This window comes from Apteryx rowi, unplaced genomic scaffold, assembly GCF_003343035.1.
Source record: "Apteryx rowi isolate R43461 unplaced genomic scaffold, aptRow1 scaffold_398, whole genome shotgun sequence".
In the NCBI taxonomy this organism is placed as follows: domain Eukaryota; kingdom Metazoa; phylum Chordata; class Aves; order Apterygiformes; family Apterygidae; genus Apteryx; species Apteryx rowi.
Genome location: NW_020450507.1, coordinates 264,460 through 288,171, shown reverse-complemented (window position 1 = coordinate 288,171; position 23,712 = coordinate 264,460). Strand labels below are relative to the sequence as shown.

At 36.7% G+C, this 23,712-nt stretch overlaps 1 protein-coding gene across 1 annotated transcript; it reads right to left on the bottom strand.

Annotated features, from left to right (window-relative positions):
- Nucleotides 1-1,183: 1,183 nt before the first annotated feature.
- On the bottom strand, nucleotides 1,184-14,200 carry YIPF7 (Yip1 domain family member 7). Its single transcript, XM_026074727.1, has 5 exons — nucleotides 14,085-14,200; nucleotides 12,116-12,282; nucleotides 10,258-10,403; nucleotides 5,569-5,750; nucleotides 1,184-1,346 (listed from the first exon to the last, which is right to left on the bottom strand). The coding sequence occupies exons 1-5, from the start codon at nucleotides 14,198-14,200 to the stop codon at nucleotides 1,184-1,186; spliced, it is 774 nt and encodes a 257-aa protein (XP_025930512.1).
- Nucleotides 14,201-23,712: the final 9,512 nt, after the last annotated feature.

Here is a 23,712-nt window from a genome sequence, read left to right as displayed (position 1 = left end):
AGAGTCATTGGTCCTCTTCTCTAGAGAGAGGGATTTTGCAGGCATTTCACTGAACGATTCTGAATAATGAATGGAGAACAATCAAGATCATAAAAATATTCATCAAGAAGGAAGACACACTAAAACACTGATGAAATAATTTACTGCCATTTATTTCATTCAAATTTCCCTTTATCTGTTTCTTTTCCCTAGCCCTTTCTACAACCATATTCATTTTCTCTACCACTGTCTACTGAATTTTGCTCTTGTTATGCCTGCACACACATCTGTTTCCTCTTGATGGCTTGATACTTCCAATATTATATTTTGAAACATCTTGTGCATTCTGTGTTTCATTGCTATTATAAAAATCTTAGGTTCCTGTAAGACTAAAAGCAGCAAATAGATTTATTTGGCCAGATAAAATTGTTGAGATTTGTATTTTGCTTGCTCAAATACAGTCCTGCCTTTCAGGAGACATTTTTAGGAGTTATCTTTGCTTTGTGTGGTGCTTTTCTGCAGTGACAGCAGGCAGTGGTTTAGTGGCAATTTTAAAATCTAGCATTACTGTACATTACAAACAGTACAATAGTGTTTTGGACAGCCACACCTCTTTAAGAAAAAACAAGATGACGTTCCTAGTTTTCTCACTCTGTTGCAGCAACCTGTTCTTCCTGTTACTTTGACAATTATTCAAGATCATGAAGCAGATCCACTCAGTCTTCTGTTTAAAAAAAACACACACATTTTGGATATTAATTTGTAAACATATATGGTGAAAATATGTTTCCTGAAACAAATTCATATTTTCACTTGATTTACTAGGTCTATTAAATATTTGCATTATTGCTTTCCAGTTACTCTCTAATATATGTATAATATGTATTAAACCCTATAAAATACTGAGAAGACATGAAAATTTTAAATTACCATTTATTTTGTAATTTCCCACTTTTACTACCTTCTGAAGACAAGTGTTTCTTCTTTAAGCTGTAAGACTTTAAAACACCATTATTGTTGTCTTCCTGCTAGTTTTTTTCTTTTATTTCGTTATCAGCCATTAGGCAAATCAAAGGTAAATCGTATAATCTAATTCTGTTAATGGAACTAAAAGCAGTTCTAGGCAATATAAAAATAAGTAAATAATCCCTAACCCCGCCAACAACCACAAACAGACTGTAATAAGGCTACCACAAAATACATCTCAGAAAACTGTTAGAAGTGCAAAAAGTCCATAAAGTAAAGCACACGGGTATGCAATTAGAAGCTGCTGTCCTTCCATGGCCAATGCAGATGTAAAAATTTTGGAGGCTGACAGACTGCACCATCCAATAATAAACAGAGCTAACAACGTTCCCAGTATCCCCCTAGGAGAAAAACAAAACAAAAAAGAGAATCCACTTGTTAGTGCATGCAGCATCAAGTCTGGTCAGATTCTAGTTCATGTCTAGCAATATGTTCCTGATAAGATGATCACCACTGGCAGAGCCAAGGACTGACTTACATAAAGAAAGTTAAGTTTGAGAAGCAAAATAATAATAGCAAACAAAAAATTAATTTCTTCAGTATGGATGAAAATAGCAGCTTCATCAGTTGTACTGCCAAAAGGACTAGTGTATTTCCAACCAAATCTTCTGGGGACCCACCAGACATACCAGTTGGAGATTTTTTTTAAGATAGCAAAGATCCTATTGCAGCCAAAATCAACATGGAGAAGTTGTTAGGATTTAAAATGACACTACAGACCTGATCTTCCATCAGGCAGCCTGATGACCAGCAGACAATGCATTTTTGCAACGTAGCAAAGGTTTTAAGTGTGCTTGAACTCTGAGGAGAGGCAATGCATCTCCTCAAGAATTACACCTCTGCTGCTCATCCAAACAGGTGCTGGCTGGTTCCCAGAAGGAAGCTCACTTTGGTCTTTTAAAAAGGTGTGCAAATCAAGTGGAAAGTAAGGGCAGAAAAAGAATCACAGATGAGCACATTTTCCAAATATTATTTTCCCTCATCCTGGTATCCTTCTCTGCATAATGGAAGGCACGGTAGGTTTCCACATGGCCTCTCTGTGACAGCTGAACTCTCTTCAAGTTAGATTCTGCCAGTTTCAGGTGCAGAGTGGCCTGGAGAACTGATGATTACAGGATTATCGTCAAAAGCCCATTGAAACATTCCTGCAGATTATAGAGAGCTCACTATTAAGCCCTGTAGGAACAAGATCTTGCCAATAAATAATGTTTCACACATGCTTTATTTGCACTCTGTATTTTCAGTCTGCTTCTGTAAAATGCATGAGATCATGCACATAATATGCTGCTGAAGTACATAATGAGCTTGGCTGTGTTACGCACTTTCCCTACGTCAATCTGAAGGACTTTCAAAATGAATGAACCTCTGCCACTTGCTAAATGACTTTCTGGCACTCCATTCTTACAAAGTATCAGCAAAACAGAATCAGAAGTGAGAAACGGACTATGCATATTTACTTAGGTTCATCTAGCAGAAATAATCTCCACTAATTTTGTTACTGCAATCAAACTACTGTAAGTAAAGCTCTCTTATTTAATTGACTTAGTTTAGTTAATGCAATCACATCACATAAAATCATATTTTATTTCTTGGCAATGCAGTCTCCAGGCCTATAAAGCATTTTGTGTCCTGAACTCTTGGGACTTTTGGGAGAGGATGGAGACAATGGATTTTAAGGTGACTCAGCACCTCATTGCAACTTCAACCTATTAAGAACAAAACATTAAAGACCTTGTGATTTTATAACCTCAGTTTAAGTGTTCCTTTGAACCTACACAGTGACATTCAGAGACATTACACAGGGTGCTGCAGACCAAATTCCTGGCCTCTGCTCCAAGTGGAGCTGCTAAGATGCTCACTTAAACAGCTAGCCAGAAATTCAAAGCTGGTATAAATGGTTCTTTGAGCAGATAACCATGCTGGCAGAGGGATAGGATGTAATGGGAACATACTGTGTGATGACAATTTTCAGCTAGTATCATGACTCTTTAGGTGTCTATTACAAGATGGCACAATTTAGAGTTGTGGCTGCTCTGCTTTGCACCGAGGCCCCAGTGGCCTCTCCAGGTTTGTTCCAGGACTGGCAGTTGTTAGGATGGAAAGGTGACATAAATCATATTGGAGCCAAGAGATACTTCTATGCGCTTAACAACATGACCCTCAATCTAATAGCACATTATTGACGAAAAGAATGGTTTAGCTTCAGTGGAGAGATTCTGCCAGTAAAGTCCATGAGGCCCAAATCGTCAAGCATGGGAAAGTGGCAAAAGGCAGATGTCATGCTCACAGTGACCAGGAGGACTGAGGGTGTACTGGCACAAAGACTGAGTTAGGAGGATGGACCTGAGCGGGACCCCTCCACTCCTCTCTCTCACAACAAAGTTGGCCACCAACTTTGTCCTTTGCATCAGCTGGATCTAAGAATTCCCTTCTTACACTCATTTCCTTCACTATTTAGTCAAGTTAATGCAATGGTGACTCTATTCAGGGATTTGATAGTAAAGAAATGTTTTTTTGTTTTTTTTTTAAAGTCTGTTGATTTTTTTCTCCTAGAAAAGGGGCCTAAATAACTTGTGATCAGACATGATGTAGTCATAGATGGCCATGAACAAAGCTTGGAGACAATATGGTTTCATAGAAGTTTGAATAAGAAAATTAGTCTTCTCTTTTGCATCGTTCAACACCTAACATGTTCCATATTTTGCTTCATTCACAGTTACATTGAAATAGCTAATTCTGTAAATCATAAAAATATGAAAATATCCATTACCTATCTGTAAAAATTAATTAAACTTAAAAAATTATTTTCAGTTAGATTATTATCTATCTTATACATGTATGCATTACTTTAGGTACAATTTCTGTGAAAACAAATATGGAAGTTAGTCAATTCTTTACAATTTGCAATTGACAAAAATAACATTTTTACAGATATGAGAGAGTCATAAATATATTGCTATCTTTCCTTTGCCATTTTAAAGAACTTTCAAAATTAAAAATAATAAAAAATAYATTGGATTTAAAAGTTGCCATTTTTTTAATAGCATATTCTTAAGAGATAGCCTTGATACTTACTGTGTTCAAGCAATTACCTATGGTGAATGGGAAAAGACTACAGAATCCTGTGGATGATAGTCATTTACCACTACCAATTCATTTCAGACATAATGGTTAATTTGTTAAAGCCTATTGCAATGTAGTATTTATAGTTTTTTTAAAAACATGTGCTTTCAGTAAGTTCACAGCATATTACAAATGTACTGTGCATGCCTGGGGATTTCCTGATACAGAAAACAGCACCCTGCGCAGTTTTAACAGCTGGTTTGGAGTTAGTCCCATCTGTCCTCTGATTACATATCTGCACCTTCTATATGGGTGGATTATTAAACAGGTTAATCAAGCAAGCATGGATAGTGTAGAAGAACAGAGAATCAATGGCTTCTTTAGTGCCACTACTCTGTCTTGTCAGGAACAGCTCAGAAACACTTTAATACATGGAATATGGTCAGGTTGACCCATCATAGCTCCATGGAAACACATGACAAAGATTGCACTAAAATCTTGATCCCACCATATTGTTTCCTTAAAAAACAATAAATATATATAACTGCTGCTTTTCCAGAGAAAACAAACAGGGACAGTTTCTTAATTGGGGCAGTTCCTTAACAAGCAGAGGCAGCTGCCACATCACATACTTTACAAATTGGAGTGTTAAAAATGTGAGTGAACAACAAAAACTAAGGAGGAGAGTCAAATTAGAAATATGATGTGTTCATGATGCACAGAAGAGCTGCTCAAGGCCTTCAGGCAAGACCTGGAGCTTCCTTGTACTTTGCAGTATGTGAAAAGGGAGATAGACACAGTCCATATCTCCAAGAGTTTACAGACTGAGGAGGAAGGAGATGCTGGCATACAAATTTCCTATACATAGGTTTATTACTGTAACTCCCCACCCCCCACCAGGTACATTTGTTTTTTCAAAGTTTTCAAAGTTATTTTCAGGTCTGCAATTACACCTAACTTATACCTTAGAGTATATGATTCCACTACATCTTAAACTCTTGTTCTAATGGTCCAAGTCATTAAGGGTTGGCAGATTATTTTGTTATGTCACACAGGAGTGGGTCTACAAAAGGAAAGGAAATTTAAGGATGAGAGCCTGGTGTTATAAACAGGGAAGGAATGGGAGAACCAGCTATGCAAAACCAAACTCCAGGAGTGGCTATTAAAATTGACAGCTGAGTTTGGCCACTGTTGGCTCTACAAAACAAAAAGCACATTTGGTGCTTCTGCAAAATCAAAACCACCCTCAATCCAAATGAGAAACACTAGATTAAAGGACTCATATTACAGTAAACATACACCTCTCCCCTCAAATGCAGACCACCTCTCACTCTTCAGTTTTGTCCATTTCCGCCTGCAAACACTAACAGAAAGGTATTTTTCTCCACAGTTTTGGAAGCTGAAATTCACTACATTTCCTCATATATAAAATGCTTTGCATAGTACTAGCCTTCCTATTTATTGTCCTTATGATTTCTGATGCCATACACTGGTACTTACTGTAGGGAGAAGACAACTGCAGAGCCAGACAGGATCACCATGGGCAGCAGGCAGTATCCCAGAACACTTGCAATGCAACCGTGTGAGACTCCTGTGATGCTCATCAGGTTGAGGAGTGCATGCATGGCAAGGCACCCGATGGCACTCATGCCATACACGTAGCCAAAGTGAACTTTTCCTGCCTGGAATAAATATGAGTAGGCATAAAGCAGCAAACAAGTGATCATCACATGGTGGGAGAAGACAGAAGGCAAACAGTAGGTCTCTGTTTTTCACACCCATTCTCTCTTCACTTTAGGTACATCGGTTAAAACGTGAACCCCAGCTGATAATTTTGGGTGATTTTTACATCAAAATATTGCAAGGTAAAACTGTGAGAATGTGTTTGTGCTGAATTTAGAGTTATAAGGCTGATTCTAAGTCTTCATGTAATTGGTCTCTGAAGTAGGACAGGAAGTGATTAAGGAGACTTGTGAAAGGCTAAGTGGTAGAAAACTGAGAAGAAATTATGGACATGGAAAACACATTTGAATACCAGGAAAATCTTTCAAATATGCATACATGTGGTTGAGCAAAAGTGTCCCAAGAAAACTGATGAGCCCACTTACTTGATAGCCTTCATGCTTTGTTACAAACCTCCAGTTTTAAACAGGCCTACAAAAAACTAGTAAACCTTTGCCAGACTTATGGTGGTTCTTAGGGTGAATGTGTCCATTCTTCCCCTTGATTATCATGAGTAATTGGGTTGCTCCTGAATCCAAGCTCAGTGTATGGAGTGCTGCTACTGACACATCTTTGTAGTTAGATCAATACAACATACTCATTTCTCCATAAACCAGTTACTGTCAGCTTATGTTCTTTTTGCTCTGATGAATAAAAGATTCTTGAGGTATTTTTTTCTTCCTATTTTTACTCTTTTGTGTGATTTTAGTGTTTATGAAAGTTACCAGCCTGATAGCCCGAAGACTGATGTTTTCTAATTTATACAAAAAGCTAGTACAAGAGGCAACAGTGGCCACAGCACCACCAATTTCTTCGTGCTCCTGTCATCCTTTTTTAGAATGATCACCTCCAGACATAAAGGCATTGTTCATTCCCAGAAGTGAACACTCACCTCACAAAAGATTGTTAAATCTTTTCCTCTCTTTTTAAGCTTCTTACAAATGAACTAGTGAATGTCAGCCAAGCAATATTGTGATTTGACATCCATACATCAGAAATAAACAGAGATTTGGGGTGAAGATGGTTTCATTTGTTTTGCGCTGGAAGTTTGTATCCTAAAGATAGCACGTATTTGTGAAGGAGGTAGCTCAACCCTGGGATTCAACTCTTAACTCAGGACAGTGAAGTAAACTTCTCAAAGGGCCACAATGCATCACCTTCTTGACACATAGCAATACACATATACATACTTAAAACACAAGTTGTTTACACACATTCATATATATACACATGATATATATCATATAATAAACCACATGAGAATCACAACTAATAGAGTCCCAGTTTCCTAGCTCATGTAGCTCATGGTTGTTTTGTAGCTCATGGCTGGATTCTCTTGTGTCTGACAAGGTAGAAATAYTGAAGCTTTTTCATGATTTGGACATCTCTTCCATGATGGTTTAGGAGGATTGATAAGATTTCCTGCTCTGCTCATGCACACTTTTTAATGAAACCTGGGAAACACAACTATCTTTGTGGGCCCTGCTTCTCTGCTCCCTCTTCTCTGTATCCTTTCAGGTTGAAACTCTTCGCTGGATGCAAATAGTATTCGAGCTGGACAGATAGAAAGCAATGCAGTGGAGAGATCCTAATCTAGTGTTGACACAAGCTGAAAGTCCTGATTTTGCAGATTGGTGCCAGCTCAACTTACCTGCAGCCTGAGAGCAGTGCATGTTTACGTGAAGGGCTGCCTGAGTTAATAAGACCCGCCTCCTTTTACAGTACTACCTCAATGTGGTTATTCTACTTTTCGACTTGACCTGCTCATTGTGCCTGTGCTGAGCTCTCAGCTGGTTCCCATTCTCAGGGTCAGTACAGTCAGCTTGCCTCCACCCTCACAACGGCCCTAGTGTTAGCCTTTCCCTCACAGTGCATTTCACCATAAAGGAATAATCTACTCCTGAACTAACAGTATGAGAAATCTTCCTATCCAGGTACAGAGACCACTGCATTTACATACTACTAGTATAAAACAGTCAGGAAAAACTGCTTCATCAAATAAAATTAATGATAGCTAGAGACAGTGTGGGAGAGCAAGACTATCTCAGATTATTATCAGTTAAAATTGCTGTCATTAAAGATTTCTAATGAGTTTAACATCTGCAACTGTTTGTGGCAGTGTTTACTGCAGACCAGCTAAAAAACGCATATATCAAATAAATATAACAATTATCAGCTAATATTTTAGACTGTTTGTTTCGGTGTATTTAATTCCACAGAGCACTACTTAGCAGCTTATTCCAAGATTAACAAATTACTGAGACAAAGATGAAGTGAGGTTAGCAGCTAAATGAAATCTCCTTTTGGTGAAATGTTTGATTTATGGTGCAGAGGAATGAGAGAGAAAAAAAAAAAACAACTCAGCTGAGCATGTTTCTTCCAATTCTAGTCTTACTTAACTTATGTAAATACACTGACTCACATGGGAATACTCCTAACACACAGTGATGTAAGCAAGACCAGAATCAAGCTTGATTAGTCTGGCAGACTTTGATAAATTGAAAGCACTAAATCTGTCCTGCGGAAGGAACAAGGTTAGAAGAAAGACATTATGCGCTTGTTTGCATCTGCCTAGAGTGGGTATTACTATCCTTAGCCAAAGTGGATGGAGAATCTGATTTTGTAGGAATGGCTACGTAAAATGCAAAGCAGCTGAGACTGGGGCATTCTTTCTCAGCTGCTACTAACTTTCACACTGCTTTTGCTTTTCTATTTGCAATGGAGTTGCTCTGTTTTACACCAGCATGAGGAAGATCAAGTCCAGGCTAACAATCCTTTTCCCATTTTCTCTGTACTCCAGAAGAACTGCTACCATTTGAAGAATATCTTTGCATATTTTTCCATATTAAAAAAGCTGAAAAAAATTGATAAATTATTTTTGGAAACAAGCTCTCAACCAAATTATGTTCCTGGTGCTATTAGAAGAGAATTATTCAAGTACAGAAGAATATCATAGCTCACATGGCTGAAGAGCCATGTTAGTATTCAAATGCATCCAAGATAGAAATGAACAGCCTGAATTTATAAGCTGGCCCATGGAAATCCCACAGACTTAGTGCTGTGAAGTTGTGGCAGAAACACTCTGGCCTGTATCAGAGGAGTTCTGCTGGCCTAAAATTGGAGCATTAGGAAAACACATGTTTTCCTAATGACACTTAGAACATTTCATATTCTAGAACAATAAATAAGCTAATTAATGTACTCTATTTCAATAACAATAATTTAATATTCATTATAATTGTTGGCTATTCAAGGAGCAATACCAATAATGACCTTTTTTTTCTTTCTTTACTTCTTTCTTTCTTTTAGTTTTCCTCCTGTTTTTCTTATTCTAATCATAGGAATTCAACACTGTCTCTCTTTTTATTCCCCTTATACCTTTATTTCTCTAGGTGGAAAACAGCCTTTCTTCTTTTGCTTCCCACCTTCTTTTCCTTGAATTCCCCTTCCTCCTTCTGCTTCCATCTCTTTAAAAGATTTTTAGTTTTATAGGAACATAAATAATAATACTTGCCATTTATATTGCAGTTTGCACATTCTAGGTACTGCACAGACATTACAAATTGAGAAAGAACTTGTGAGAGCGTTCTGATTCAGCACTGTTTATCACAGAGGAAACGGAGAATGAGAGCCCCATTTCTCTCACCTCAGTTGCTAGAGCAGTAAAGCCTTTCCCAGAATGGTCCCACCTTATCCCTGTCTGATAAATGGTTGCCGACAATCAGAACTGTACTTCAGCAGCTATGGAGAGCCCCTGTTGTCAGTGATAAATAGATGAATTTGGAGTAGTGTACAATCTCTGCTCCAACTTTCCTCCTGTAGGAAAGCTATATTCATAAGGAGGAAAGAGGTTAAGTACAGGTTACCATATTTTGTGTAGCAGAGGGAGTAGGAAAAGAATATAAACTAAGAAAGCACTAGCAAAATTTATGGGAAGGTACTGAAAATCTGAGGGGGAAAAAAGAGGCTGTTTCCATTTTCCTTTTGGATTCACTTCAGTTACAAAAAGAGAATTTTTTGGTACCTCTGCTCTCCCCAAAATAACACTGAGAGACTATAATTTCARAATACCAGCAAGAGTGTTAGAAAAAGTGGGCTAGCCTACTATGCCTTTTTTATTCTCTCCTTTAAAAACTTCTGGTTAGGTCCTTACTGAGTACATATGGTCGGGCTTCAAGTGTTCAGAGCCTCCCTAGTATACACACCAAACAAATCTGTCCTTTTCTCCCACCCCCAAAAATGGTGTGATCTTGTACTTCCACTGAAAGTAATACACTTCAGCTTTATTATACTTACGTTACATTTAACATTATACTCTTTAAAGCAAGAAGACTTCTTTCTGTATAATTTCAGGACAAACAGCAGCAAATGACCCATTTTATGTCAGTTCTGCAACTTCACATGCATTATCACCTAGGAATTTACTTGTTAAAAAAGTAATCTCTTAGGATTTATACCACATCCTACCAGCAGCAATGTTGCTCCAAGGGCCAAACAGAAAACCATAGGGCCAGTGAGGTCTGTCTCATTCATAATGCTGCCATCTGCAGGTTTCATTGGGTTTAGAACAGTTAATGTTTTTTGCCATATGTGATCAAAATTTATCCCAAGTTCTGCAACAATAAATTCCAACATTGTTAATTGCTTACAAGAAAACAACACTTTTACAGAAACTTATTAAATACCACAAAACCCCCAAATAAAACAAACAAACAAACAAACAAACCCTTCCTTTAATGAAGATCATATTGTAAGAGGATACATTCTGTAGCAGGAATATGTTGTACCTGCTCATGCAGTGTACTTGAGACTCAGCTCTGATTCCAAACTGGAATATTAATTTATTAAATTCAGTGTTAGGAAATGAACTAAAAAATGCTCTCAACCTTTTTGACTTAATATTTGTTTTTCCTATATTTAAGACATATATATTTCCAATGCTGTACTAACTCAGATGTTGAAAAATATGCTAATTAACAGTAACTGCAGAATTCAAGACACTCTGGAACACTGAAGACAGAGATACATGCTTTAATTCTGGCAAATCTAACGAGAGATGCATCTTAAGGCTGAACTTCCAGAAGCACTTAAAAATGACATTCTTCCCTTCTAGGCAAATTAATAATACTTTTTGCAGTGCTTTATAAGCTTTTTGCTTATATTCTTCCCCATTAAAGTCAATGGGAATTTGGCCATTAAATTCAGTGGGGCAAATATTTCTGTTACAACTTCTGTAGAGAGACTTCAGTTTGCAAGAGTAACTGTTTTCCGTGTGATGTACCAGCAAGCAAAAAGGTTAGGTTTAGAACTGGGTGCCAGAATTACTGAGACTGACAATGCGTTAGATCCATTTGGAAAGCAAATGACCAGTCTTTACCTTACTCCAGCTTATCTATCATCTTAATCTGAGCCAAAATATTATGTAAATAAAGTTGTTCTGTATTAAAATGCGTGTCTTTGGTACACAGATATGAACATCTCTGACACGGTGTGGATCAGAGCAGTTTTATTCTGACAGCCTTTTCACAGGGCGAGCAGTCCGTGGAGCTCAATGTTTGGACTGAGAGCTAGAAATCCAACAGTTGATCTGTATCGAGCAGCGTGGTCTTGCCATTTTTAAGGTAGTATTAGTATCTTCTAAGTAGTAAAAATCCACTTGCTCTCCAATATGCAAAAGCAGGCTGAATATGTGCTTATTGCATTATGCTGAAGTAGTTGCAATCAAGTTGCCTGATTTTTTATATTGCACCAATATTTGTAAACTGAAGTGAATACTCATTTACAAATCAGACACTAGCTTTAGGATGGTCCACATACATTTAAGAAAGAATAATGTTCATGTAGTTAAATGATCGTATGCAGCTTTCTCATTTTTTTCCATTGAAACAAAGCCATTTAACATCTTCAAACTACTAAATTTATTACTAGATATGCAAACAGGACTATTGTAAGTGTTTATTAATTATAGGTATTCTAATATAGTTTATTATGCAGTATAAATAAAGAGTGGAAAAAATGCTCAGAAGCATGCAGGCAAAGCTTATTGTTATGCTGTCATCTAGTGGTAGTAAAGTGTATGCCGTATATGTCATAAGAATGAGTTAATACTGTTATTTTCCATGCAGATTTCCATGCAAATATACAAATGTAGGCTTGGGGATTGGGGGTGCTGCTTGAAATCCTGCACAGGATTCAGAGCAGCAGCAAACCTAGCAGCCTGACTTGCTAATTCTGCTGCAGTTTCTCTAGCGACTGACGCAAATTAGCAAACAAAAGTATGCGCACCCACAAAAGCCACAAACATTGTCTGTGGGTTTATTTTTACCTTCTAGCAAAGGAAGTTCTTCATCAAAACCGTCAGCATAACTAATATGCGAGAGAGCGTCGGGATCGCATGTTGGCTGCAAAATCTGACCCGCGTAACTCTGAGCAGACAAAAGTATTTCCGAAGGGACAAAAGCACCTGCTTGAGGTCGCTCTCCTATCAAGCTCCTAGAACAGCAAGCGAATCGCCAGTGAAACGAGTAATGGCAGGGAGCAGCTTCACAGCAGCTTAGAGCTGCTCACCAGCGCGCCGTGGCTTAAATTTTCTACTATTTTCAACTTTGTGAGACCTGGAAATTTCCCAGGTGCGGCTCACGCCACGTGTAGCAAACGTCAGGTTGCTGCCCACAGATTTGCTTTCCTTTGCTGTTTACCGCAGACCCCTCCGAAATCCCGCAGGGCCCCTTGCTGACCGGGAGCTCATGCCGCCAACCCTGGGGCTGCTCCCACTCCTGCCGGCACATCTCAACCCCTTGTACCCACGTCTGGGCCTTTCCAGCCTGGGCCGTGGCAGTGGGCAGGAGGGAAGGGCCCTCGGGTCGGGAGCGTGGGGAAAGGCCTTTCCCGACGACTGAGCCTGGGAGCCACGAGGACATCCAAAACGTAGGCGCTTCTGGCTTCCACCAGGCAGCCTAGCGACACTGCCAGTATATGCCCATACTGTTAATGAAAGAGCCATATTTATAAAAAAAATGAACTTCTTTTCTTGAATCTGACAAGGAGCTTAAAGAATTTCTAGCAGTACGTGGAAAAAAAACAGCATTAATAGTGTGAAGCTCAGTCATTCAAATTAGGCAAATAACATGTAACATCTGTATTTATAAAACTAATATGGAGCTCAATCATTTATAAGGAAATGTTTAGGTATAAATGATATTGCCTTGGGAAAGACTACATGATCTCTTAAAGCTCTTTCCTGAACTATTTTCTACAGTTCCCTGATTACTTTTATGTGTAATTTTATTTCTACATGACCTGCAGGCTTAAACCAAGTTTGAACTCTCATTTGACTAAAACTAATATGTACACAACAGCCAGTGACATCCAAAGAGCTGATAGTCAAAATGAAGAAATCAGAGGAAAGCTGGGAAATAGCAAGGATTATTAGTCTCATGCTACACATTCAGAACAATGCATAGAGAGGAAAAAATAATAACATAGAGCAGCCCAGGAACCACTGGGCAGAGCTAAGGCCAACCTCACATCCTTTGATGCCCATTTCAACACTTTAACCCAAACCATTCTTTATTTCCTGAGATTTTCCATAAGGATGGGACAGTCTCCGTGGAGAACAATAAAGAAAATGAGTAATGTGCCCAGCTGTGTTCCCACACAGCTGATGTGTGACAGCAGACACAGATGGTGGTAAGATTAGGAGGAGAGAGAGGGAGAGGGAGGGAGGGAGAGAGAGAGGGAGGCAGCAAAAAGTGAACACAGTGTAGCAGAAAGCCCTTGTAGGGTGTGTGTGTATGGGCTGTGGTGATTAAGTAGCTTTGTAGAGTAAAGGGTTTTTTTGCTAGGGGACCCAAATGGACAGTGAGGAGAAATGTCTGGTCTCCAGCAGCTCTTCTCCCTCTATGAAGCCTGGGGCCAGCAGGAGGGGTAGCTGCTGCCTGGATTGTGGCAGCAGGATGGGGAAGCTACAGCAAGGTCCAACCTCGTACAGCAGAACCATGCATAGAAATCTCCTTAAGGTGAAACTCCCAAAACTTTCTTCCCTCCATACCCCCTTCCAGTGGGCAGGATACGTAATGAGCAGAAGCCACAAATAGAAAAACACAAAAAAGAAATCAGATTATAAGGCTCCTACTGTCTTTCTAATGCTATGGCTTGTTCTTGTCCCTTAAAGCTTCACCTTCATTGAATATTCAGTCCTTTTTTGGCAATTACAGGTGGGTTTTTGCCATTCATTTGATCAGGGTTTTGAAATACATCAACTTTTTTTTTTTTTTTTAATCTAGCATACTTACTTTCTGTTTCCACAAAGATTTTCATTAGACCCATAACTGTTGTAACCTTCTTCTTGGTTATCTATAGTATAACTGGACTCGTAAAAGTCTGAATGAAATTGCTCAAAAATTGACATTCTGTTGAGAAAAGAGATTTAAAACATTGATAAAATAGCCTTTCAGACAAGCTGGTATCTGTTTTTAGTTGTCTTAAACTGAAAAAAATAGTAGATCTTACAGCCACAAACTCAAGAGAATTTTTTGTAGCAACTCATAACAATTTCAAGTGACAAAAAGGGACTCTCAGCTTTCTTCTGTTACAATAAAAAAAATTAATCTTCTGCTACCATGCTAGTGTATACTAATTTACTAGTGGTATAGAGACGGGGAAAAAAAATTTACTCTCCAATGACTTCTTGACTTTCACTTGACTCTACTCGATGTCTTGTTAACGTCATCAAAAATAACTTGGTAATTAGTAATTTTGAAAGAAGATGTATCAGGGAAACTTGTTTAATACAGTTCATTTTCCTATTTTAAAAGAAAATAGTGGCCATGTCTGAATGCTTAGAAATTAATTAGGTGAGTTCTTACCATTTAAAAAAGTATTTGGGTTTCATAGACAATTCCTATTTTTAGATACTGTGCTTTGCTATATTATATCTGAGCATTCTAAAACATTGAAAAATACAAAATATTCACAGAATTATGTGATTTCTATTTAACAACATTTCTATTTCTGCTCACAGAAAAGATCTTTGCAAATCTCTTTGTAAGGTAAAAGTTAAAAGATTAGTATTTCATCAGGGACCCTGAAATGCTGCATATTCAATAGCTTCCAATCATGTCCTATAATCAGACCAATCATGGGAACCCAATTCCTTCATTTATTCAGAGTAGCAGTTCAAACTAGCAGTTATATAACATTATTTTCTTAACTGCAATCATGCAGGATTTCCAAATTTTTTAAAAAATTATATATTGTAAATATAAATTCATACAAAATAATTTTACTAAATTATTTAATATGATTTTATTTGAGATTTTACACCAGTTATATATTTAATAAAGATTTTACATGGAATAAATCTTAGAAAATTTTAGTTGGTACCTCTCCCACTATAGTTCAAATCTAGAACGTCTTTAATGTTCTTTGCTATCACTATAAAGAATAATTACTTAACCTTTCACTTTACCAGGTATGCTAAAATCCATGTGCTACAGTTCAGAAAACATATTTTCAAAGAATTTGGAGTTAAGGCTACTTACTTTTTAATGTATTCAATGAAAAATCCCTTCTGTTGAGTTTACATGCTGGAAAACACCTAAAATAGCCTCTTGCTTTAACAGGGATGAGCTTAGTGCTATTTATAAAATTCTAAATTTGATCTTTGAACAGATGCATATGAAGGAAAAAAACCCAGCAACTGTCAATATCATGGACAGCATTTAACAACACATGCAAAAGTATTAACGACAATAAGCAGAAAAGGATAGGAATCTTCAAGGAAATCAAAGCAAAATAAACAAATACTCTTTTATATATTTAACACCAATGTTAATCAAGATTGCGGTTTAGAACCTGTGCCTTAAGTGCATATTTACATACATGTACTTGGGGGTGTGTTTCCAGGAGATGTTCCTGCAGGATGGCCGGGGGCCGCAGGCAGCCCGCGAAGCCCGGCCCCGGGGCCAGCGGTGGGACCTGGCCACCATCCGGGCAGAATCGGATGCTCCCTGGGGCCATAACAGCGGCTGGGGCAGAGCAGGGAAGGCCCTGGGGGACCAGCTCCCCGGACGGTTGGAGGCCCGGGCCCCGTTCCCAGGGCCTGCTCCTGGCCCTGCTGCTTCCCAGCCGTTCTTGTTCATGTCCAAACGAGGCTGCCCAAGGGTCTCTCCAGCGCAGCCCCCACCACCRCACGGCCACGGCAAGTCTCTACCAACAAGACGATCGACCCCAATCTGCTCTTTGAGGGCCTTTACTGAACATGCAGATATCACAATCCCAGTTATTTTTTTTATGCAACATCCAGCTCATGGTATTCCTTCCATTACATGACCTTCTATGAAAAAAAAATTAGGAATCCCTTTTCCGTAGCCCTCATTACTAGAAAATTTGTAATAGGGTATGGATTTTCAAACAGTGTATTTAAACCTCTAAGCCAGCTTTCTATGTACACGCACTTCAGTATCAGATACATAACCTATTGTAACAAGTGCTGCCTTTTTCACTTATTTATTGGATAGTTTCCCAATAAGCACTTGAGCTTCTTAATTTACAGAATGGGACATTAAATGGAATGCATTATCTGGCCATTAATCTATGCCTCAGGTGCATATTAAATTCTGTGAGGTGGAAGGCCAAATGACTTCCATTTCATTAGGAGAATAATCATGCCCTGTTAATACATGTCCTAGACTTCTTTGAAAAAAGTAAAATATAGGTGCATTTTTAAATAAGAAAAATTAAGTATGTTAAGTTTTCACTACATATACATGTACAAAAAAGATTGTAGAACTGAAGGATGGGAAGAATTAAAAAATATAATATCTGTTTCTGCTAATTAAGGGTAATTCAACTATGATATTTATTAGGCCTATTATTGAGACTACCTCTTGTGCTATTAAACTTCTCTCCTGCCATTTCCAGAATAACAATCTATACTGCTACACCCACCAAGGTGAATTTTCAGTTTCAATTCTTAGCAAAGAGCTAACGTCAATGGTGTCTAATCATCCCAGTTTAGATAATATGGTTTGATTTTTGTTTTTTGCCAAATCATTGGGGAAAAAAGTGTCCGTTAAGATATACAGGATTAAGTTCTATCCTTCAGAAAGGTAATTAAAGATACATGTATTTTTAGGAATGGAGACAGTCTAATTTGCTAGTGTTATGCCTGTTTAAGTACAAAATGACTTGGCCACTTTTGCTACTTTCAGTTAGAAAAAGTTATATTTTTTATATATTTTAATATATGAACTTATATATATATATATATATATATATATATGCATACTGACTACCAGATAAGAATGGAAAATAATTATCATACAAAGCACTTGGAAGAAGGACTTAAAAAAACCCAAAACTGATAGTGGGCAATGGTTGAAGAAAATTTTACTAGTTTTTTAATATATCATAGTTGCAAAAGAAAGCCTCATGCCAGTAAAAAAAGATTAGTGTTTTGAAAAATGAAAGTAAAATTCAAATACATAAACATATATGTGTATATATAAAAATTAAAATAAAATATACATTATACATGTATATTACATGAATATCCCTGTGTATATAGGCATATAAACGTACATCTAAAACAAAAGGGAAGATGACATTAATTAGAAATGATGATGCAGACAATTGACAAAAAGAATATAAGATGAAGTATTTGATAGAAAAGAATAGAAAAAAATAGTTTCCAAATATATTAGGAGCATGTAGAATCATAACAGCACTGCTGGTCTGCTATCAGATGGAAAAGGTCAAGTGATCATAAAACAAAAAGGCAGAAATGTTCAATTAGAAATGTCAGATGAAACGATGATTAAACACTTTCCATGCAACAGCAATGTAAAGGGTTTATAAAACTGCTACCAGGCATTTTAAAGTCTTGCATCTAAGAGTTTTAAAAGAACTGGTCAAGGACTTTCTACACTGTTGAACTGCAAAACGATGGGAAAGTTTAAGAAGATCAGAAGAAAGCAAATATGCTATTTTGTAAAAGGCTAAATGAGATGACCTGAGTAAATAGCGGCCCATCAGTTTGAGATTAAACCAAGCAAATTATAGGCTCAAATAATAAATAACTGAATCAATGAAGCCCATCAACAAGAATTTATGGAAACTAGGTCACTTCAAGCTAATTTGATTATTTTTTAAGTTTATTTTCAAGTTTATTTTTAAGAGTTTTCTAGTTGAGAAAGGTAACCACTAATGTAATTATATCTACATTTAACACAAGGCATTTTACTTGATTTTGCTCCAATATATACAAAACCATCACTATTTAATGCAACAATCATTATACTGATTAAATAATTGCTATCTGATGTGTCTCAAATATAATTATAAAAGAAGTGGGATATTTCTAGTGATGTCTTACAGGACAAAAGCTTTACAAACCTAATCAAGTAGACACTTTGGATCAAAATCTACCAAGCAAAGAACTAGTTACAGGGTGATTTGATCAGAATCTACTAGGACAAAACAGAAAGCAAATAATAAAAAATCCTTCAAGCTATTAGTCAAAGGTACAATAAAATTCAGAGACAAAAAGCTTTAAAATTTTCAGTGACAGTTGACCACAAGAGCAATTTACCAATGCTTCTGGTGAGTTTCCTGCAACAGGATAGCTGAAAATCAAGAGCAGATATTATGTTATGGTTCAGGTGTGGAATTAATTCAGTGACACTCTATGACCTATGTTTATCCAGAATTACAACCTGGATCACACAGATCCTTTTTAGCCTTAAAGTCTATGAATAAGAAATTAATTTACTCAGCGACAGGTCTGAAGACTAAACGAACCATTCTTAGATTAAAAATACAAGGCTTAAAAGGATCTGAGAGGGTGCTAAGAAAAATAGACGTGTTCATGTTCACAACAAGGTAACTATAGCCAATATTAAACCTTGAAAATGGAAGGATGTTTGGTATGAAGAGAGCACACAGCTGGTATTTATTGGTACAAGTCAGTAGACTGATCAAAGGGACACCTGAGCTGAGCGTTCTTTCATGTACCTGATGATTCAGTCATTCATTGACACAGCTCATCAGAGAAGGCTGTCACATGTGTATTAACGTGAGGAAAAAATAAATTGCTGTACCTCAAGGCTTTATAACAGAATGTGAATGTAACATCATTTTCTTTGAGAGACAGGTACACAAAATGTTAATAATCTAGGGAAGAATTAGTTTGGAGAAGAACTAATTATCCCAAATGAAACAGAATTGAAGCTGATTAAAAAGATAAGTGTAGTTTATGAAAAATGTGAGATTTTTCTATAAAAAGTCAGAATTTTTTCTAAACTGAACTGTTAAGGCTTTTTCCCTACTTTTTCTTCATTTTCCTAATTTTCCCTATGTTTTCTTCATTTTCCAGCATTAAAAAAAAGGGAAAGTAAAATAGACAAAGCAGGAAAAAGTGAAATATTATCAGTTTTCAAAAACTGACATTTTCCACTTTTTTGTCAAAATAATGGTAATTATTAAAATATTTTTTATGTATTTTTATTTGTAATGAAGCACTTTTATTAAACGAGATCAAATGAAATAAGTTAGAAAAGGCCATAGAATTCTGGCTAGAGAATCAGATATATAACCCTACATTTCGTATTCAAAACTAACTCAGGACCATGGCAAATCCATTAAAATAATTAGTCAATTATTCTATAGTTTTTCAAATGCATCAACTAATCACATTAAGGTTTAATTCAGTAAGCCTTAAGCTTAATTACTCACATTTACAGACCCTATTAATAATTTTATAAGTGAGTCATTATTAAAATACATTACCGAAGAGGAAAGGAAAATTTAATTGCAAAGAAATAAACCATTTACTGCTTCTACAAAATAATTTTTTACTTAATTAATTATTTACTGTATAAAGTGTCTACTAAATGAATTATATGCATAGAGGCCTCAGACACATCCTTTGTAACACCCTAATTATTTCCCATGAAAGGTCTTTAGAGGGTGGATAAGAGGCCAAAAAAAGGCAGAAGATCTAAAACTAGTAGTGTTTTCCTTTTTTTTTATATTGAGCAGACTTGTTAGACTTGAACAAAAAAGTGAGAAAGTATGGGCTCCTGCATGAGTGGTTTTATGGATCAATACTCACTAGCAGTCAGAAACACAAATCCAGTGTTAGGAATTATTAGGAAAGGAAAAAAGAATAAAACAGAGAACATCATTATACCACTGTATAAACCCTTGATTCGCCCACAGCTTTAATACTGTGTGTAGTTCCAGTTCCCTTATCTCAGAGAGGGATAGAAGAACAGTGAAATGCTGAGGAAAGCGAGAAAGGTATGCATGGAACAGGCTCCACATGAAGAAAAACAAAGCCAGCAAGGAGTCCTTGGTCTGGAAAAGCAATAATGGGGGGGGGGGGTGGACATGGCAGAGTTTGACAAAATTATGAGTGGCATGGAGTGAATGGTAAGGATGGACGGTTCACTCTTTCTTCCAAAAGAAGAGCAAGGCATCACAAAGTGATGGTACCAGGTTAATAACAGGGAAAAAAGGTAAGGGCTCTTCATGTTGTGGGTAACAGACTTGTGGAACTCCTTGCCAAAGGAAGTCATGMGTGTTGAATATTTCTCATGATCCTGAACAAGTTTATGAAAGAGAAATCCACTGAGGATGACTAAATGCACAGAAACTAGTAATAGTAGGAGACTGGGAAGGCATTAGGGGGATGCATTCATATTCTTCCATATGTACCCAGTTATTGTCATTGCTAAAGACAGGATTTGGGGCTAGACAAACCTTTCAGGTTTGACTCATTACAGCCATTCTTATTCTTTATGTTTATGAAGGAGGAAAGCAAACAGAAAAAAAAGCATAGATTCAAATCAAAGAAAAGGAACAGAAAACCATTGCACAAGACTATAACTTCTTTAACTCTATGTGGGATGTATCTGTTGGCCTACAACAATTATCAAAACTACTGCTTTGCTATTGCTTCAAATATAGCCCTCCTTCCACACAGCTGTTACTGCAGATCAGAGTCCCTATTCTCATGTCTCTGTTCTGAGTTAGCTACTGTTCAACTTCTGACTCATAATGCACACCTGCCCCTCGCAGCATTCACCACATACTAATGCACTGGCAGCAGAAAGAATCTGAAATTGGATTAACAGATCTACTCAGATTAATGACTTCCAAAAAAGTGAAAGGAACTTTTCCTCATTTTCCAGAGCTTCTCAGTTTAAACAATTTCTTTCCTATATAACCCCTCTGTAATAGGATTGGTGGTTTCCAAAAGAAATCTAGAATTCCTGTGCCTTACCTACAAAAGCTCTTGAAGAGTTCAGTGTCTGTTCCTTGGAGGAACTGTCTGGATATGGATAGGCCAAAAAAGGCATTTCAAGTCTGCTTATGTTAACAATGTTTCTTAAGAGATGAAAAATAATTTTTTGAAAAAAATTTGTTCTATGGTATCACAATTAACAAAACCTGATTGGCAATGGATTTAACCTTGTGGTTGACATCTTTAATCTACCTAGACTGAAATGTCTATTGAAGCTTTTTCTGTGGTTTAAGCATATGTAATAGCTGGTTCTAAGACTGATTCATTGGTTCTTTGGTGTCTCATAAGGTTGAGTTCATGTTTTAATCTTTTTCTAAGTGGAGGTATGAACAAGATTTCTCACCTCCTTGTAGCTGCCTATTCTCATGAAACTTGCAGAAACTTCATTATCATTATGAGCACTGCCTCTCTGTTCAATCTATTCAAAATTAGCCAACAGATTCAGAAGTTATTGTGGAGAAAGACAGAATAAGTACGTAAGCAGCATAGTATAGTAGGCTTGTATCTATAGAAAATCAAGATCTTAACATTATAGAAAAGCCATTTTTTAAAATTTTTTGCCATATCCTTTCTGTTGCGTCGCAGTCTAGTTCAGTTTCTTTCAAATCTTCTTCTTGCAGAGAGATCAAACTGTACAGGCACATAAAGTAAAATACATATTTACACTCCAGGAGAACTCAAATTTGAAATTCAAAATATGAATTTTCCTCAATCATGATTGAGGAAAAAGAAAGGAGAACTGTTGGATATTGAGGTATATTGGTTTGAAGTGTAGATATCTAAATTTATTGTTTTGTCCTTGCATTAAGTTAATAGAACCTATACTTGAGGGTATACAAAAACAATAGTTAACATGTAGTAACATACAATCATTTTTTACTGTTTTGTAGGACTTTTGTTCAATAGATTATGAAGTGTTTTATGCAAGAAGTCAGTATTGTTATTGCTTTATGCTTGAAAAGAGAGATTAAGTGATCTTCTTAAACTCACTTAGCCAGCAACATAGCTGGGAATGGAATTTTAAGTTTCTGAGACCTAGGCCAGTATTTTTTCTACTATTCATAGAAAAAAATTTTCAATTAAAAAAATCTTTGGCAGGTTTTATATAAGACTATGAACAAGCTTAAAATAAAATGTGATTTATTTAAACAAACACAACAAAGATGCTCAACTTTTGAGAAGGATGTTGCATAACATTTGCTTTTCATAGGGCTCTTAGTGGAGTAACAAAACTGCAGCACTGCATCCTGCATAATCATAATGATTCTTCTGAAATTGTACTGGGAACAGGAGATGTGGTAACATTTCATCAAATACTTTCGTCTATGTGGAGGTCATAAAGCTCCTAAGGACAAATTCTAATTATTTCTTTAGAATAGCACTCATAGGCTCTGTAAGCTATAAAGGTTTCAAAAGAGCAGCTAAGGCATTTTGTGTCAATAATCTATAGAACACAAGTTGCCTAAAGGGAATGTTAAGTCCAGAAAGTGAGTTCTACTTTTTGGAAAAACACATAGATGGATTTGATATCCTTAAAAGGCTCCTCAGGTAAAATTTCAGCTTCCTTTCTGTGCTTGAAGTAATTAGAGAAGTGTAGCCAGACTTAGAGACTTATAAAAAGTAGGAAAAAGATGTTGGTATTTGTAAAATAGGCTATGGAACTCTGGAGATACATGCTGCTTTGTTCATATTATTTTATGTCTATAAAGGTTGTTTAGAAAATAAATGTTATACTAAGAGAAAAGCATATGGCAGAAGACTTGTCTGGTTGTTATTATTTTCTTCCCACAGGAGGAAAGGGAAGAGGAAATAAATCCAAATCTTGGAAACAAACCTAAAGCAGCAGAGAAAGCTTTTGCTAACAATAAATCAGGGGCTCCTAATTAATTTCTATTTAGCTGAGTATATCCTGAGCTTGCCAAAAGTCAGACAGATATAGCACAGATCCTTTAAGTTACTAAGAGAGAGAAAGGGGATAGTGGCATAGAGTACATTCCCTTGAGCAATGAAAATTGTGGTTGAAAAAAGGACTAGCTGAGTCTAACCCARTTTGAATAAGAAAAAGAAATACAAGCCACACTGTCCAGAACTGAATCAATATTCCATACACTGACACAATGTTGGATGCCAAAATGGAACAACAGAGATCTGTGAATTCCTGATTATTACCCACCAGGGTCATCCAGGGTACGGGCTTGTCAGGGCACCGAAAGTACACTCAGTCATACTCCAAGCAACAGATTAGTGCAGCAGCCTACACTGTAATTAAAGGCCTCATAAAGACCTTGCGGCTTATAAATTTGTAAAATCTTAAGTATTTGGTCTTAGACTTCCCATGTCTTTTATTTTCAAAGCAAAGAAAATTCAGTGCAAAAAAACATTCGCCATTTTCTAAGAATTAATTTAGGGAAAAATAAGACAGTTTATGAAAGAAAAAGTATTTGATCAAGTATTAAAACACATGAACAAAAAGAATTGAAATCATATTTGTAATGAGAATCTCACTCCCAAGACTTTCAAACTTTTCAGTACCTGACATTGTGGTTAACATTGGTTTAAACCAATTTTTGTGTGTGGTTATTCTTTATATCACTGCACCCATTATAAGAAATGAA

Bases quoted from the DNA above. Each gene is read 5' to 3' on its own strand.
- YIPF7 (XM_026074727.1), bottom strand. From the start codon at position 14,200: ATGTCAATTTTTGAGCAATTTCATTCAGACTTTTACGAGTCCAGTTAT. The intron at 12,283-14,084 runs GTAAGTATGCTA...TTGCTGTTCTAG, and splicing joins AATCTTTGTGGAAACAGAAA to GAGCTTGATAGGAGAGCGAC. The intron at 5,751-10,257 runs GTAGGATGTGGT...TATTTATTCCAG, and splicing joins TTGGAGCAACATTGCTGCTG to GCAGGAAAAGTTCACTTTGG.